Source organism: Mastacembelus armatus, chromosome 2, assembly GCF_900324485.2.
Source record: "Mastacembelus armatus chromosome 2, fMasArm1.2, whole genome shotgun sequence".
Taxonomy (NCBI): Eukaryota; Metazoa; Chordata; class Actinopteri; order Synbranchiformes; family Mastacembelidae; genus Mastacembelus; species Mastacembelus armatus.
The window spans coordinates 904,725-922,241 of record NC_046634.1 but is presented as its reverse complement, the minus strand read 5'-3'; the positions used below and the strand labels follow the sequence as shown (position 1 = coordinate 922,241).

At 45.1% G+C, this 17,517-nt stretch overlaps 1 protein-coding gene, 2 long non-coding RNA genes and 1 other non-coding gene across 4 annotated transcripts; 2 read left to right on the top strand and 2 right to left on the bottom strand.

Moving 5' to 3' along the window:
- The first annotated feature begins 3,673 nt into the window (after positions 1–3,673).
- On the top strand, positions 3,674–5,248 carry LOC113127346 (uncharacterized). Its single transcript, XR_003295413.1, has 2 exons — positions 3,674–3,725; positions 4,815–5,248. It is a non-coding gene; the product is annotated as an uncharacterized LOC113127346 (long non-coding RNA).
- A 224-nt stretch (positions 5,249–5,472) lies between these two features.
- LOC113127344 (uncharacterized) lies at positions 5,473–6,785 on the bottom strand. Its single transcript, XR_003295412.1, has 3 exons — positions 5,956–6,785; positions 5,759–5,869; positions 5,473–5,678 (listed from the first exon to the last, which is right to left on the bottom strand). It is a non-coding gene; the product is annotated as an uncharacterized LOC113127344 (long non-coding RNA).
- Positions 6,786–7,981: 1,196 nt separating this feature from the next.
- Positions 7,982–8,053, top strand: trnag-ucc (transfer RNA glycine (anticodon UCC)). Its single transcript has one exon. It is a non-coding gene; the product is annotated as a tRNA-Gly (tRNA).
- Positions 8,054–8,277: 224 nt separating this feature from the next.
- donson (DNA replication fork stabilization factor DONSON) lies at positions 8,278–16,274 on the bottom strand. Its single transcript, XM_026301408.1, has 12 exons — positions 15,718–16,274; positions 14,959–15,033; positions 14,641–14,841; positions 14,372–14,550; positions 14,142–14,217; positions 13,905–14,007; positions 13,504–13,612; positions 12,034–12,186; positions 11,743–11,941; positions 11,590–11,659; positions 9,156–9,286; positions 8,278–8,756 (listed from the first exon to the last, which is right to left on the bottom strand). Exons 1-12 carry the CDS (start codon positions 16,162–16,164, stop codon positions 8,616–8,618), a joined length of 1,884 nt encoding a protein of 627 aa, XP_026157193.1. The 5' UTR covers positions 16,165–16,274; the 3' UTR covers positions 8,278–8,615.
- Between the last annotated feature and the right edge of the window lie 1,243 nt (positions 16,275–17,517).

Genomic DNA, 17,517 nt, shown 5'->3' with positions numbered 1-17,517 from the left:
GCCGTGGGCCGTCGTGATCGTGGGGTCCCGATGCCGATCCGAGACGCGTCGCAGTACAAGCGGCTTCTGTCCGCGGAGTCAAAAGAGCTGGGCCGGGCATGCCGAAGAATGGCACTGGCCCACGGTAGCCCTGAAGAAATGCTGCTAGCAATAACTTGTAGCTTCCAGGTGCTGTGCTGTCTCTGCGAAGCTTGCATGTGTCTGGTCAGGGGTCTGGGAACATCAGCTTCGCAGCAACAGAGAGAGGTGGCGGTGAAGGCGGACGAGGTCGTGGTAAACTACATCAGTTTGCTGAAAGCGGCCGAAGCCGCCGCCGTGGGGGCGCCGGGGGAAGGCAGCGCGAAAGCCCTCGTCCGCCACTCTGGCACCATGTCGGCGATTGTCGACGCGCTTGCGCGCTCCCTTAAAACGCTGCTCAGCAAGTAGAAGTCATCTCTTACATTTCCAAAGCATCTTATCATTTAGGATTCGTAGTATTTTGTTTTTATACAAGGTCGAAAGTGGTGGTTACGACGATAAAATCGAAAAGGGGAGGCTAGACGCTGAAAGGCGGTCTCGTCCGATCGCGCCGATAACATGGTAACGTGTATCTACAAAGCCACGACACGCGTATTCTTTTACCTGTGCATTATGTGAGTTACGTAAAGAATGTAAAAAACTTTCATATGGCGAAACAGTACGGATCGCCGATGAAAGAAACCACGGTACGGAGCGTCATTTATCATACCGTCGCACAGGGCCGAAGTGAAATCTCTGTTTGTAAAATGCTGTTTTATTACGGATATTTGTAAATGTCATTCTAATAACTTACACTTTGAAATATAATATATAAATCAACAGGTGAGGAGATGTTGCTGTACTAAATGTAAGGTTACTTCAAGGTACGAACGGAAACGAATTATGAAGCTGTGTTTATTTTTATTGATGCATTTATTTATTTATGTTGTTCTGCAAGTCGAGAGGTGAAAGTGTGAAATCTCACCGCTTTACCTGCTGCTTCTTTGTGTAACACTGTAGCATTTTCAAATCAAAATAAGCAGCAATTATATGAGGACCACATTGTTAGCCAAATAGGAAATATTGACATTTCTGAATAAACGTTTCAGTCGAACATGTGTCTGTTTTGTGGTGTCATCCTCTGTTCCAGAATAAGGTACAGAATGCGGAGAGATTTCGCATCCGACATGCGACAGATCAGTCGTCCATAAGATATGTTAATATTAACCACCCCATTACGTAGTCGGCGTTTGGAACGTGATTTAGGTCGGAATAGGACGACGCAAAGGCCGGCCCGATCTTAGATCGGTATATTATCATCGGACAAGTGGACGTGTCGTAATCCCAAAATAAAGAAGAGCGTTTCCTGCAGATAGGAGTTGGGTCAATGAGAGGATGTCCAGCAGAGGCTCCAAACCCTGTTTTAATGGAAGATTCTCATTTAAAAGCACAAACTATCCATCGTGTTTATGTACCCGCTTATTCCTAACCGGGGTCACGGGGATCCGCCGGAGCCTATCCTGGCCATCTTCGGGCGAAAGGCAGGGGTACACCCCGGACAGGTCACCGGTCTGTCGCAGGGCCACATAGAGACAAACAACCAAACACACTCACACTGAGTCCTATGGGCAATTTAGAGAGCACAAAACATAAAGAAAAGGTGGCGAAGTACACCGCCGTTTACTGGGAACTAATTTATAAAATACAAAAGGACGTCGTGAACTGGGCTCCGATGAAGAATTTCCATCAGAAGAGCAAGAAATAGCTGTAATTTATAAGATAAGAAACCTTTATTTGTCCCACAATGGGGAAACTGCACTGTGTACAAGTACAAGTACACAGCAGAGTGACAGAAGTAGCAAAGATGTAAGATGAATAAGAAATTAAAATTTTTTTTTTTTAAAAATACTAAGTGGAATGAAACTATAAAGCTACAAAAACTATAAGCGTGTAGAATATGCGCCTACAGGTACGTACAGTGCTAAATAAATAGTAGGTAAAGTCACTACAGTATATTGCACTGATGTGATTTACCTTTACTACACTATTGTACACGATCACAGCAGATGGATGACAAACGTATGGTGTTAGTAGTGTTCCTCGGAGAGCCAGACAGGGCAGACGGGGCATCCCGCAGGGGCGAGACTCACGGTCCAGCGTAGACATCAGTTTAAGCAATTAGGCAGGATCCTTCTGTCCCCCAGTCCAGAGGACTTCCCGACGGCCTCATCCACCTTCTTCTTCTCCCTCTCCGTGACGCCGCTGCTCCAACAGACCACACCATAAAGGATGGCCAACGCCACAGCGGAGTCGCAGGTGGTCCTCGGGAGTGCCCCCTTCACCCCTAAATACCGCGGTTCCGCAGAGGAAGTGTTCTAGAGCTGCGGTACCGCCCTCGGCTCGAAGACACGCTCCATAACTCCACACAGTTCATCTGCGCAGGACTTAAGAAACCTGGAGCTGATGCCGTCTGGTCCAGCTTCCCTCCTAGCCTCGATCCTCCTCAGTTCACTTCTCACCTGGGCTGGTGTGAGGGACAAGGGAGCTGCGAAGAGGCGGGGTGACGGGACGGGCCAAAGGCGGGAAAGGCCGAGGGAACAGGGCATCGTCCAGGCGTCGGGGAGAAGGCTCGCAGCTTCGTGGAGAGAGGAGAGGGTGATCGATCAAACCTAAGGATATGCAGATGAAGATCGTTAACCCACCGCAAATCCCCCTCTTGCCCGCGAAGGGTGCTTCGAAGCCCGGCTTCTTTCTAAGCACCTCCGCCGAGATCACATGCCTGTCTCGGGGGAGCACTACAGCGCGATCAGCCGTTCCCTGGTGTAAAGAACGGGCGCGCGGGGTTCCGACGCACATGGTGACCAAAATGTAGTTAATAGTTGAAAGCGGCTTAATTCTTGAGAACAGCAGAAATGTGTAGAACTGAGCTTCCTAAATATATATATATACAAAAACAAAAAAGATAAAGGCATGAAAAAGTTAGAAAAGACGCAGGAACTGTAGCAACCAGCACCGGAAGTCACCACAAATAAACCTGTAAAAGACACGTAATCTCATGTAGTAATAGAAAGGAGATTGTAGGTGTTATTGACAGGTGTGTATTCTAAATTGCGCAGACAATATGTCAAAATGAGCAGTTTAAGGAAGTGACGTGAACAAAGTTTGCCATTACTAGTGTTGATTATTATTAGTAGTAGTATTTGCTGTTGTCGCAGCGGTATAGAAGCTGAAATGCTTAAAAATCAGTCACGGTTGATGACCGAGCTTTTATTTTGACAGATCCTGACGCTCGACGGTACCGCAATAATAAGGTAGGACCAGCAGATGTCGCTGTTTTATATATGGGAGAATCCATCTGAGTAAGGATCGAGGATCGTTTAGGGTTTTGGCAACTGAAATCTGGGTGATGGGTTTGGTTGAAGACAATAATAATACGAATAGGGAAGTGTCCGTATTATTGTGATTCATTAGTATGATAAGGAGAAGAGATGGAAGGAGCGGAAGCGAATCTTAAGTGGACATAATAAGGAAAACGTGGACTGACTTTCACGCCGCCGGTCAGTAGGCGGCGATAAGGTTCATTCCCGAGGCTGTGAACCGCTTAGAAAAAGAACAGCAGAAGAAGAAGTCCCGCCTCACTTCCTCCCATATTGCCTTTCGGAAACTTCCGCTTCCTGTTTGCCATTCGGCGGTTGCTCGACGGAGGAGGCGCAGCGACCTGAGTTGCGGTAAGAAACAACAGGGTTTCGGTGTCCGTGGCGGCTTCTGGCGTCGCAGAGATAGAGGCGAGGCAGCTGGTTTTTAGTTTGTCGGTCGGAATGTTTTTGTGGACGTTTACGGACAAGGCGGTAGAATTTGGCTCACTAGCTAGCGAGTTAGCCTTCTGTTTATATGTTGTTGTACCGTATCTCCTGTTAGATGACAAGAACTGTACTAAGGTTTAAACAAGGTGCTCCATATCGCTGCAGAACTACGCCGGTCTAAGGACTCAGTCATGTGTGTTTCGTTAGCGCCAGTTGTCAAAGATAAAACCAGTGAGTTGTTATGGCGCTTCTAAAGGTTTTTAGTGTGGTCATCGTAGGAAGCTGTGGAATCAAAGATGGCTGCCTGAGCGCACTGTGGCATAAACTTACAGGCCGTCTGGGTAAAACGGGGCCACAGTTTGGGGTCAACGACGAAGTTAGGGTGACATTTTGTTTGTAGTTGAGAGGAGAAATATCTGGCGGAGGCGGTTTATGTAGAGCGTATTCGAAACATGATTATGGTTTTTATTGTTTCTTACTGTATTCTTGGTTTGTTTGTTTTTTTTCACCAAGGCTCATGTGTTTTTCATAATCATATGCGTTGTTTATGTTCTTGACCCACTATAGTCTCAGGCACTGAGGGCCACAGGGTTCTTGGTGAGGAGTATGTGGGAGAAAGGTTTCTAGGTGTGAGGAAGGGATAAGTATAGGAGAGCATGCTGGGATGGAGGGTTAACTGTGGAATATAGTCTTGTAAATTATCTGATGATGTGAATGATTATTTGTATTTACTTTGCATTTCTGTATAAGTAGAGGAGCTGAGCAACACTGATTGTGTTTGCTCTTTTCTTGCAAGAAATATATTGTGGAAAAAGACAATCTGCACTGTCTTTATTGCTCATCTGATGGTTTTTGCCACAACAGCGGTCAAGTTAGAAAGACCGCAAGTAGCGTATAAGGAATTGGTGCAAAGGATTGAAGTTTTTACCTGTTTGTGTGTTTTAAGTTACGCAAGAAATATTGCAGTACTGAAAAGATGGTGAACATGATTGACATATTTATGTTTTTCTTTAGGTGTGGAGCAAAGGAAGGATACCCGGTGGTGTTTGTAGGTTACAAAGTCCAGGTTTATGGTGATGTTTTCTGTTTATCTGCAGCAGGTGAGAGAAGCTGTGTACTCAATGTAGAGGTAACTGCAGCAGGTGATAGAAGCTGTGTACTCAATGTAGAGGTAACTGTTATATGTAGTGTGTGGGAGATGGTTGTGAGAGGGAAACTGAATAGTTTATTGTATACATGTTTGTCAGTGGTGGGTACAGTAGGTGTGAGAGTAGGTTTGAAAGGTTTGTAGTTCATATCGCTGTGTGTAGGGTTCAAGTGTTACTTTTAGACTGTATGTTGATAGATTTAACTGGATTGTGAATTTCACATTCTACCTTCACTAAACCAGAAAAAGACAAGATTATCAGTTTACTGATATGTTTTGCCTGGCTCACTGGGTTTTTGAACTTGAGGGACAAAAAACTGTTTTGTGTAAAGAATTCCAGAGGAGGAGTTGAAGTTCAAGGTTTTTATTGATTACAAGAGGGGCAGAAATTGTCTCACACACCTCTGCTGCAACCACATAAAAAAGATAAACACTCCCAGGACTGCTACAAACAAATGTTACACTGAAGAAAACAGGATGATGGAGCAGCTGGGGGTGACCCCAGTCAGGAATCTGAAATGACCCCCTCCCCCCAAAAAAAGTTTGCTTGTCTTGTGATTTTTTTCAATAAAATCTATTGAAAAACATCTTGTCTGTTTGCCTTTTCTTTAAAGTCACAGCTCTTAAGACAGACATTACCTCACATATGCTGCTAAAACTGCAACACCTTCCTCTGGGCCTTGGCACCATGGATGAAGGACTACTATGAAATCAGCACATGACCACCACCTCTGGAAAAACAAGGACAAAAAAATACTTTTCCAGTGTTGACTGATTTTCTTCAACATGTTAAAAAAAACAACCTGCTTACCTTTTCTGTCATCCTCAAAGCTACAACTGAATATGAGCTAATGTGGCAGGAAAACTTTTTCAGTGGCCCTTCCCATGTTTTCTACACAGGAAAAGACCGGTGACTCCCAGCCTGAACCGACAGAAAATAAAGTTACTTGTCTTTGCTTCTCATTTTGTTCAATAATATATTGTTTGCTAAAAGTCTCCTGTAAACACCTTTTGTGTTTTGTTGTGCTGCTTCACCCACAACTCCGGAAAACAGATCAGCACCAAAAACAACACAAACACATCGAGTCTTTGTCCATATCTCATGGAAACGTTGCTGTATTTTGCCCATGTACACACAGCACCGTAAAGATGGAGACTTCCGGCCAGGAACCTGAAACCACAAGAAACAAAAACACCGTTATTTGTCGTTTCTTTTGTTTCAACCGACCCTTGCTTTAAGAGGGTTGCAGCCAAAAGTGTGGTCTGTCCTGTCGGTGTCGGTTACAGGAGCCGACTCTAGGGGTGCCGTTCTGTGGTCTGAGTGGCAGCAGTGTGGCCTGTCTGGTCCGTGCCTGCCAGGTGTCTGGTCTCTCTCAAGGATTTGAGGTCCGTGCCGTGTTATCTGTGCTCCTGGTGAGTTGTGGCATCTATGTAAATACGTCATTAAAATCACAACACGATGTCACACTAAGCAGTATTGTTGCGGACAGTCCAAAAACAGCATGCATTCAGGTCTGTATGTTTGGAAAGTCTTTTTTTTTTTTTAATCTTAATCTGTTTATTTTTATTTATCTATCTTCTCCTCTCACGTAAGGGAACCACAAGGACAGCGAATGGAACTGTGTGGCTCTTTAGCTCACAGGTGTAAGCAGGTATCCCAAATCCAAAAGGTAGGAAGATTGAGTCTTACTTAGGCATCTCTTTTTATTCACGAGCATGTCAGAAGGTATTAATGAATGAATTTTATTATTATGTAGGTTTAACATGTAAATTAGCAATAGATACGTTAGGGGCTCTGGTCATTACCGGAGCTGACTCTAGGGGCGCTGTTCTGTGGCCTGTCTGGTATTTGTAACATTTTTAATCAGCTTTTTGCCATTGTTACCAGCTCAGTGGTCCGTGCCACTCAGACCACAGACCAGACAGGCCACAGTGCCGCGACACATGCCACAGAACAGCGCCCCTAGAGTCGGCTCCGGTAATGGTTCGTGCCACCGACAGGACAGACCACACAACCCCTGTGCCCACCTGCTTCAATATATATATATATATATATATATATAAAAACACACACTGTCCTCAACTTCTGCTCCCAATATGGAAAAAAATAAAATAAAACATTAGTATGACTCTGCTTAAAAACAAATAATTACAATCTCAAACCACCAACCCACAACACTACTCACCTTTTCTTAAGCCTCTTCTGGTTTTTCTCCTTACAGACTCACTACATTAAAATAAAAGCCACGACCGCTTCGGAACCGGACCGACAACTGCTCCTGAACAACTCAGTCCGCAGACGGTCAGACCCGCTTCACCATCTGGGAAACAAAAACCTGCCACCTGCCACGTTTCAGTCAAAAACATGAGTTCGGACGCTAAACGCAGGTCGCTTACCTGTAAGAGGACGCGGCTCCGGTCCGCAGACCTGTACGAAACTAAACACATATTGGACACAAATCCCTCATCCTTCCTCCCCGGCTCCCCCCGACGCAGTTTATTTGATGTTCATTTTCTCCTCTATCTGATCGCCCCAAAATGAGCCCGCTTCTGCTGGAGGTTTCTTCCTTCAAAGGGACTTTTTCCTCTCCAAGTGCTGCTCATAAGGGATTTGTTGGGTTTTTAAAGTACCTGTATTATGACTTCACACTACGCAAACACACTGAATTAAACCTAAATCAACTTCATCATTATTTTAAAATATATTACAACATACACATCATTCTCTTGCACATTCACTACTCCATGTCTAAAATCCATTTGTTATAGAGACAGATAGATAGATAGACTCAACTCACCGAACACAAGACACCGTCGTCGGCTTTTCTAAAACCAGCCGAGGTCCTTCCTGCTCGCGTTCGTTCAAACGTCGCCGCCTGCGTCCACTTCTTACGGAAACGCCGAGTCGCTGCACGACAAACGGGCCGGTTTCCGGTGTCTCTCCGGATCCAGTCCTTTCTTCCCTCCCCTCTCCTCTGCTGCACCCGTCCAGATCTCACGGTCCGCTGCAGACCAGAAAACTATCATTTTCGAAGCGATGGTGGTATAGTGGTGAGCATAGCTGCCTTCCAAGCAGTTGACCCGGGTTCGATTCCCGGCCATCGCAGGGTTCTTTTTTTTGTTGTTGTTTTTTTTGTCCATGATACAATCATATATTACCTCCCTGCCAGTTTATGTGCCACGATAAAATACAACCGTCTCCACACATTACTTTCCAATATTCATGACCCACTGACCAAAACAATGTATATAAAGACAATGTGAAATGTGCAAATGTCCTTTTTACAACTTCACATTTATTGAATTTTAAAACATGAGCAAGACGTTTTAGATGAAGTCTACCCTCCCACCGACAAACTGGAGTCTGCTCCTGTGTCGCCTTTGAGAAATCCCAAGTTACTGACAAAAACACAAACAAAAAAGACATTCATGGCAGATTAAAAAAATAATAATAAATCCAGTTTTCTAAAATCAAATAAAATACATTTCGAAACATTTGCTCTAAATATTTACATTAAAATACACATTCACAAAAATGCAATCTTCAGGTTTAAAATAAACATTTCAATGTGCTTTCAGAAGTACGGTCCACAGAAACATGAAGGGCCACGTCCACGCAGGTACAGACGTGCGGTCTTTATAGAGCGGACTGGTCCCTGGTCCCTCTGTCAGCTCTTCCAGCTGTAGCTGTAGTCGTTCATGCTGATGTGCGTCAGACCGGTCTTGCCCAGGCTGGAAGGCTGCTGCAGCTGCCGGATGGAAGCAGGATGGAGGCCGCAACCGGACGGGTCTACCGAGTCCTCTGCACCCTGCGGACAAAGCTGAAATGAGTCTTTGTGAAGACCGAGGACCGATGAAGCTACTCGGATGAGCGGTGAAACGTTTCGACCTAAAAACTACAAGTCCGGTTGCCTTAACTCAACCTCTAGGGTCCTTGTGAAATTTATGACCGAGCCCGAATGCTCGGTTCGTAAAGCACCGTGGAGGAACCGGTTAACATTATTCCTCTGCCTGTTAAGACTGTAACAACCTTCATCCAAGATACCTACCTAAAGTCTAAAAACAGAGTCCATCCAGAACTGATCCGGAAATTTTTGTGTTTGGCTATGTTACCCCTGTTTTTACTCATGACCCCAATGTGCCCGGGGTCTTTCCTCAACCAAAGCTCCCCCCCTTAAACGTCCCATGTCGACCGACGGCCGTCTTACCTGTTGCTCAGCGGTGGTCACGTTCATGACGGCGGTGGGCGCATGCGTGTAAAGAGTGGCCGAGAAGTTTCCTTTCTGCGCGGGCCGAAGCAGGGTCGTGATGGCGTGGAGGGAGGATGGGAGGACTGGTCCTGTGGGACACAAAGTGTAGAAATAAAAGAACATTTCCACAACCTGCTTCTTTCAATATGCTGGATAATAAAAACTACAGTGACCAGCTGTGCGTGGAAACTGCTCAGCAATGAAACACTGAGGTTTAATTTTCAAGGACCTTCGACGGGAACCGACCGTCTCGGACCCCAAAGCCTCTGATGGGTCACGACACCATCAAATCCAACATGCAAAGGACCATTTCTCTGCATCGTTTGTGTGTTAGTCACTGTCGTGTTTGTTTACTACATATGGTTCTTGGTGCATGCTTACACGCACCAACACACGCAGCGACGGGAGTCCTGGCTCCGCTTCCATTTATAACCTGGAATGTTCATGGAATTGGTTCCCAGGAAAAAAGATTTCAAATAATGGACTGTCATCCTTACTGCCAGAAACTCATCTAAATCAGACAAATTGTGACTCCTCAATCGTTATAGGAGCAGATTTCAATACTGTCATTAACCCCATCATGGACAGTTGGAATAGTTTGCGGCTACGTCGCCCACTTGCTGCAGAATATACATTTTACTCACCAGTCCACACAAATTGTACTCCCGGATACACTACTTCCTCGTTAGCAATTTCAATGTCTCCATAAAATCCATCCCACCTTTATCGATAATGCCCCACTTACATGGACCCTGAATAAACTAAAACCCACCAGCAGATGGCATTTTAATATGCCCCTCTTTGAAGATCCAGATTTTAACAGCCTTATACTGAGTGGGCGTCTTTTCTAGAATTCAGTTTAGTTCAGATTATCCAAAGTCACCTCCGTCTGTGCTTTGGGAAGCAGTAAAGGCAGTTTTAAGAGGAACCATAGTCTCGTACTCAACGTACAAAAAGAAAATCGAATCTCAAAAGGAAACAATGAACAAAAACACTTGGAGAAAAAAAAATGGATGCAAACAACAGAAGCATCAGAGATAAGCCAAAAACAAACAAAAAAAAATAAAAACAACAACTCCTTATCCAAAGACTCAGGTAACATTTCCACCACAACAACAAATCAGGCCTAATACCTACTTCATCTCACACAAAACACAGTAAAAATCAACAATGGCTGCTATTAGGGCCAAATAATAAAGCTCCTGGTCCTGAAGGCTTCCCTACTGAGTTCTATAAACATTTCTAGTCAACATTAAATCCACTGTTCCAAAGGCTATTAAAGAGGTATGGCGTCGGGAGCAACTACGAATCGGATCCTTCGTTCGGGCCACGCCGATGCCAACTTCTGGACTCAAATCTATTTCCTGTCGAGTCATGTAAAGCTAAGACTAGTATGATACAACATTTTCTATAGAGCTCATTACAAAAGAGGACTCACATCTAACATCTGTACTGCTCACAAAGTGACAGTACATCCATGCTTCCTGGCTCTGCTCACTGGTACTAAAATTCTGGGACGAGATCACAGGGTCTCCATCTTCCTTCTTTGGCCGCCACCTCCCCCTGTCCCTCTCCGCCTGCTTACTTGATGACACATCCGCAGCCAACATCAACAGCACAAACAAAATCCTCCTCACAACGCTAAGAAAACTATCCTCATGAACGGGAAATCAAAAAATATTCTATAAATATCTCCCACCAGAAAAACTCCACTACATCTCTCTAGACAGCTCCACACAACACCCTGAAACAGAAACCCTCTCCGTTTGGTCCACATTCACTCAATCTATCCAGACTATTCAAGAGACAACCAAACAGTCATAACCAACTTAACATCATGGATGTAACCTAGGGTAATATCTTGTTTTCACTCTAATCCTTTTGCCTGCGGTGGGATCGGGTGGGCCTCCGTCCCCGTGGGTCTCCCCCCTTGGACTGGCTCCGTGTTCCCCATCTTTCAATGCATCACCACAGATCACCGCTTAAACATATTTAATAAAACTAAAACACATATACATATAGGAATAGGGTGAGGGAGACGTGTGGGGGGTGGTCTTCATGAGGTGGTCTCTCTGGCCCAAGAGGGCGTCGTGTCACATGTCCTGACTATTATTATTGCCGTTATATTTCGTACTATTATTGCTATCGCTACTAGTATATGGACACCATTATTAAGACCAATTCAGATTATTGTCATTATGAATTGTTAATATTTTCTCATTGTACACACACACACACACACACGTCCATCCTAGATATTCACACAACTTTGTCTTTGTTATTGTCAATGTCTTCGTTGTTGTCTTCATCTTCTTTGTTATTGTCTTTTTCGCAATAAAAAAATATAAATGAAGCATAATGCCGGGCGAGGTCAGAATGTGCACCCACGTACCTGTGATCTCCAGACTGCTGATATTCTGGAAGCTAGAACCGACCTGGCTCTTCACGTTCACGCTGCGGGCCTGAAGAGGACAGACTTAAGTAAATGAAGACGTATCGAATCTGTGTATGTGCGTGTCTCATATGTGCCCGCGTGTGCCCGTACCTTCAGCGTGTGTGTCGTAGCTCCTCTGAAAGCGACGGGAGCCAGCAGGGTCGGGGGTAGCCCGGCCTGGGAGCCCGCCGAGGCCACCAGGCTCTTGCAGTTAATGAGAAAGTTAATGAGGGTGAACGTGTGCGAGCCCTCCACCTGCGCCACAGACTCCGGTTTATGGTCCAGAGATGTGGTGCGGCCCTCCTTACGACTGGACAGCTGGTCAAGGAGCTTTGACATGTAACCCGACAGGTGACAGAGTATCGCTTTGTACTACACAAAAACAGGACAGCGGAAGGATACAGTTGGATGGTGATACTGTCTGGCTTCTTGATTTTGTCCTGGACTCCCATCTCTTCCAGCCAGGAGAAGCCGTCGTCGTCTTCGTCGTCGCTACGTGCGTCATTTTCCTCCTCCTCGCCCGCGTTGGCCTTGCTTCGTTCCGGCTCACCAGGCCTACAGAAATCCATGAGAATACGGATCAGCTCCACAAATATCACAGCAACTACATCAGAAGAACAAAACACTACATAGAAATAAAAGTTTGCTGTTGTTACTATTAAGCTGTGGTTCAGCCAAGGTCCGACAATGTTGCTTCTTTTAACTCAATTACATCCATTCATCATCTATACCTGGCTATTCCTGTTTAGGGTCACGGGACCTGCTGGAGCCTATCCCAGCTCTCTTTGGGTGAAAGGCAGGGGTACACTCTGGACAGGTCACCAGTCCATCACAGGGCCACATAGAGACAAACAACCTCACACACTCACACTCACTCCTATGGGCAATTTAGAGTCACCAATCAACCTGACATACATGTTTTTGGACTGTGGGAGGAAACCAGAGTACCTGGAGAAAACCCACACAAGCACAGGGAGAACATGCAAACCCCACACAGAAAGGCCCCTGATGGGTTCCGAACCAGGAGACTGCAATGAGACAACAGTGCTGACCACTAATCCACTGTGCTGCCCTCCATCCCTCACATTTGTAATTTCATCTTTCAGGGTATCTGCAGGTTTCTAAGAGCTAGATTTAAGACTTTTTAAGACCTTTTTAATACCACGCTGAATGAAATTTAAGACCAATTTTTTAGAAATAAAATAAAACATCCCACAATACAACCAATTACCATAACACACTGTTTATTGATATAAACTGTTTACACACCGTTTGATTTATTGAGTAAAACAAAAATAAAATGCCAGGTGTTTTCCGACAGGTTTCCGCAGCCGCTTTGTCTTATTCACACCGCATGTGGGTCTCCAAAGCTTTCATACCCATTGTTCCGAGTTTTAAATTTTTTTGCACAGCCTTCACCGGACCTCGAACACGTTGCCACTAACTGGACTTAACCACAGCGCAAAATTAGGGTTTTGTAACCAATTGTCATTAAATTTACATTTACCCATGGCAAAAGACTAATGCTGAAACTTTCCCACAGTTCACGCAGCTGCCGGAAAGCATGTGTTAAATAAACTCCCCTCAAACGCGTATTTTAGTTGGTTCCGCCTATTTCGTTCTGCGTAACAAATACGCGAAAGGCTTTCAAATTGTTTTCAAGATGAAAATAAAATCTTCTTTATGGGGTCTGTTAGATTTCATTTTAAGACCTTTGAAACGCGAATTTAAGACATTTTAATGCTAATTAAGGCCTTAGTTTTATAATATGGAATTTAAGACTTTTTAAGGATCCGCGGACACCCTGATCTTTATTCTTACCGAGATACAAACACTTCATAAAAATTCACCTGAAAAGGGCAACGCACTTACTCCTCTGCTTTCTCCTTGTGCTCCCCTTCCTCTCCGTGGTCCACCGACAGGTCCCGTTGGTTCTTGTGCTTCTTCCTCTCTTCCGCTAGAGGGAGACTGAACTCTATGCCTGAGCGAGTAAGTGAAGAACAAGAATCCATCACCAACAAATCAGAAAAGGTTACAAAGAACAATGGTCTCTTTATAAAACATTTCCAACTACGTTTCTTGCTTGTACTTATTTGTATTTCTAGAAATATTACATGAGATAAAGAGCAGGAGGCAAAGCAGCTGCAGGTGCACAGGTGCAGACTTGTCTTTTAGAGGACAATTTTACTGCCACACATCTGCTTCCCCACAACCTGTGTGTGTGTGGGTCCACATAAATAGCTGATGAGCAAGTGACCTCTGTTAAGACCCACCTTCGGCCTTCATCGCCTCTCTGAGACCCCGGGTCGTAGGAGAGATTGACGCCGTAATGTTGCTGGAGCCTCCGAGACCAGCCGCCCTAAACAAGGCTGTAAACTGATAACGTGCCACAGAAGAAAAAGGCAAATTAGGGGAAACAAAGTCCGTGGACCACGGGGCGACTGTGCCCCGATTCCCGAATCTACTAAAACATTCAAAAAAACAAAAACTGACGTAGACAAAGGACCTACCTGGTACGAGCACAGGTAAAAGTAAGGACACAGTCTGGCCTTCAGTAGACTGTAGAGAGATGACAGACTGACAGACCTGTGGAGGACGCACAAAGACAAAGTTAATCAAACCTCAGTAGGCCTTTCTAACCCATAACACACACAAGGAAATCATGTGCACAAAATTATAAATAAATGTCACTGCAGAGGGACGACGCATCGGTGGCTACAACAAATATCTGCAGTCTCACCATTCGTTCATGAGACTCTGCTGCAGTGCCGTGTCTTGTGCCCACGGGGCGTTCTTCCCCGCGAAGCTCCTCTCTGCATTGATCCTGGGAAACAGAGACATCCAGGGCAGGGAGGGGTGCTGCCAGTACACCAGGCTCTGCTGGAAAGCGCGGCGAAGCTCCGAGCAGGACCTGGGATCCTGCGGGGACACGAAGGTGACTCCGTTAGTAGGCATTGAAAGAATATCTGCTAAACCCGACTGTACGCAGGAAGGATCACAAAACTCCACCTGTACGCTGTGTGGCAGGGCGCTAAACTGAGCTCTGCAGTGCTGGACAAGCCCCGCTGCTTCCTCCTGGGCTTTGGGCTGCTCGGCCCATGACAGGGGGAGCGGAGACGTGAAGAGGAGGCGAGTCTTCAGGCTCCAGTCTGCAGGATACTCCATTCGGACGGGAGGTACGACGGAGGCGGAAGAGACGGTCGGAGGACTCTGGGAAAAGACAAGGGCGTGGCACCCAATTTAACAACAGATCCGCCTATGGATTTGCTGCACGATAACAATCGACAACAAAAAACTACCATGCGAAGTACAGAAAAGTAATCCAACCTTCATCAGAAGACCTTGAACATCTCCTTCCTCTTCCTCAAACACAGAGTCATCCTCAGACAAAGTGATGTCCTTCTAGAGAAGAGGACAGACAGGTGAAAATCTCAAACTCATCTTATCGTCCATCAGTTGCATTTTCAGACCCAAACAACGCTCAGAAATAGCCCAAACAACCGCAGGGATCAGAGGTCTCTCTTTGGTGTACGCACACGTGTGTCAACATAGAACTATTGTGGCTTTGTTTCTTTGTGTGTGTGTGTGTGTGTAGGTGGGCGGGTGCTGATCAAATGCAGGTGCCATTTACAGTCATGGCTATATACAGTACAACTAGGCAGTGGATCATGGGTGAATACAACACACAGGCACGCATACACACACACACAATACACCAGTGGTTTTACAACTTTTTCTTTCGGGGCCGCCCTTTGGCCCCGGTATCTGGGTCTTAGTGATTGCAGTGAGGCTCTTACCGGCGTGACAAGGATGTACGGTCTCTAAGTGTCTCCGCAATTTATTAGTTTTCATACTTTCCGCTGCCAGAGTTTGGACTGAGCCATCTTTCTTCATCTCCTTAACGCATTCGGTTTTAAAAAAAAACGCCATGCAGTGGATTTGTTGTTGTACGTCCCTAAAACGGGTTCGGGCCGCTCAGACCCAAAACAACAGTTCTGCCTGCAGCGACATGTCACCCGGGAGCTAAACACAATCACCATTTCAAATAAACTGATTATTTCCAGCTACATTTGTTTTCTAACTGACCTTGTTCAAATTCTCCTGCTGTTCCGCCACAGTCAAACCGGCGCTGAAAGGAAACCCCGGTCCGCCGTGTCTCTTTGTTGACTTGTCCTCGTCTCCGTCCTTCTCAGTCGGTTCCGTTAACACCCGGTGACCGTCGGTGGCTTCGGTATTTCCGTCGTCGTTATAAATTAGCGGTTTCTTTTTCGGGCTGTAAGTATTTTCGATGTTCGCGAAGGGGTTTCTGCGTTTTATCCCGCCTCCGGAGCGGTTCTGGCTGTTGAAAAGCGGTCCCGGGGAGAAAGGTCGAACGCACACCGGAGATGAGCCGCTTTGTCCGGGGCTGCCGCCTGAACCCTGTCCGGTCGGGCTGCGGAAGACGTCGGCGGCGCTTCGAGCCCGTTTCCTCCTCATTCGCATAATTTCAGCCGGTCGCTTGAAGTTGGGCGAGTAACCAGCCTGCTGAGACATACCGAGGAGTCAAAGTTCAGCTAAAATACCCGAAATAAAACCAGTTTTTCTTAAAAAAATAAATAAACACAGGAAACGCCGAAGTTTTTGTCGCTGCGCCTTCCGCACTTTACAAATTTGGCGCGTGGCGTGATGGCGTCAGAGTCCCGCTCGTGTTGCGTTTACGGTCCTGTGTGCCAATATGAAATAAATATTCACGTCAATTGTAAATTAAATGTGCCTTTAATTCATTAAAATTTGGAATAAATACAGAATTTATTACCTAGATAAATAATGAATGAAATGTGCCATTATTTAATTAAAATACCAATTAATTTTATATAACAAAACGTATTTCACTATTGAATGAATCATTTCATGGTGCTGTGCAGCATGAATTAATTAATTCCTGAATTAATTTTATCTGTCAGCCTCTGTATGGTGTATCGACTTGTTGATTCTCTTTCAGAAAATTAAGTGAACTCTGACTAGTTATTTTCACGCTGTGGTGGTTCTGTTGTGGATTTCCATCCATCTATTATCTATACCCTCTCATTCCTATTTAACAATTCCAGGTTACACATCAATAAGATGTGACAGGAAGGACAATCAGGGCGGTGGATGCTTAACATTTATTAAAGACAACATAGCATATTGAAGAGAAAATGTACCAAGTGAGTTTCAAAGTACAGTAATTAAAACATGTAGCCCCAGAGGTGATGTCAAACTAGTCCATTTTTACAACCCTTGTAAGAAATTGTCACAGAAAACATTTCACAGCATCTCAGAAACAGTTGATAGACGAGACATATGGTGCGGTGATTTCAATGTTCACGATACACTGTGGGGAAGGGATCACACAGATACAAATGGGGAAGTGGTAGAAGAGCTCATGGAGGAGAGATCTTTAGTTTGCCTGAATGATGGCAGAGTTACCAGAAGAGATGTTTCAAGGAACAGAGACAAGGCAGACTGGGTCCAAGCCTGTTGTTCAGAGGCCTGTGAGAATTTGACAATACAAGGAAGCATATATAGAAAGAGACAGTAACACGCACGATACTTAACGCAGCAACTCCATGGATCCCCAGAAGTACTGGAAACAAAAAGAAAACAGTTCCCTGGTGAAATGATGAATGCAAAAAACAGCTGTAAAAGACAGAAATCAAGCATTTAAGAAAGTTAGAAAGTACTGCAATCAAGACAACATTATAGAATATCAAAAAAAAAAGAGAGAGAGAGCGATGGCAAGAAAAACAATTAAGACAGCAAAGAGAAATGCTTGGAGACAGTTTTGCTCAAGCCTTGGTAGAGAGATTCAGTTAGAGGATGTGTGGACAAAGTGGCTTTAGAAAAGGTAGGTCAACAACAGATGCC

Coding starts and splice junctions, on each gene's coding strand:
- donson (XM_026301408.1), bottom strand. CDS start 16,164: ATGTCTCAGCAGGCTGGTTACTCGCCCAACTTCAAGCGACCGGCTGAA. Junction 12,187..13,503: donor CACAAGGAGAAAGCAGAGGA/GTAAGTGCGTTG, acceptor GGATTTCTGTAG/GCCTGGTGAGCCGGAACGAA. Junction 9,287..11,589: donor CAGCAGTCTGGAGATCACAG/GTACGTGGGTGC, acceptor TGTGTCCCACAG/GACCAGTCCTCCCATCCTCC.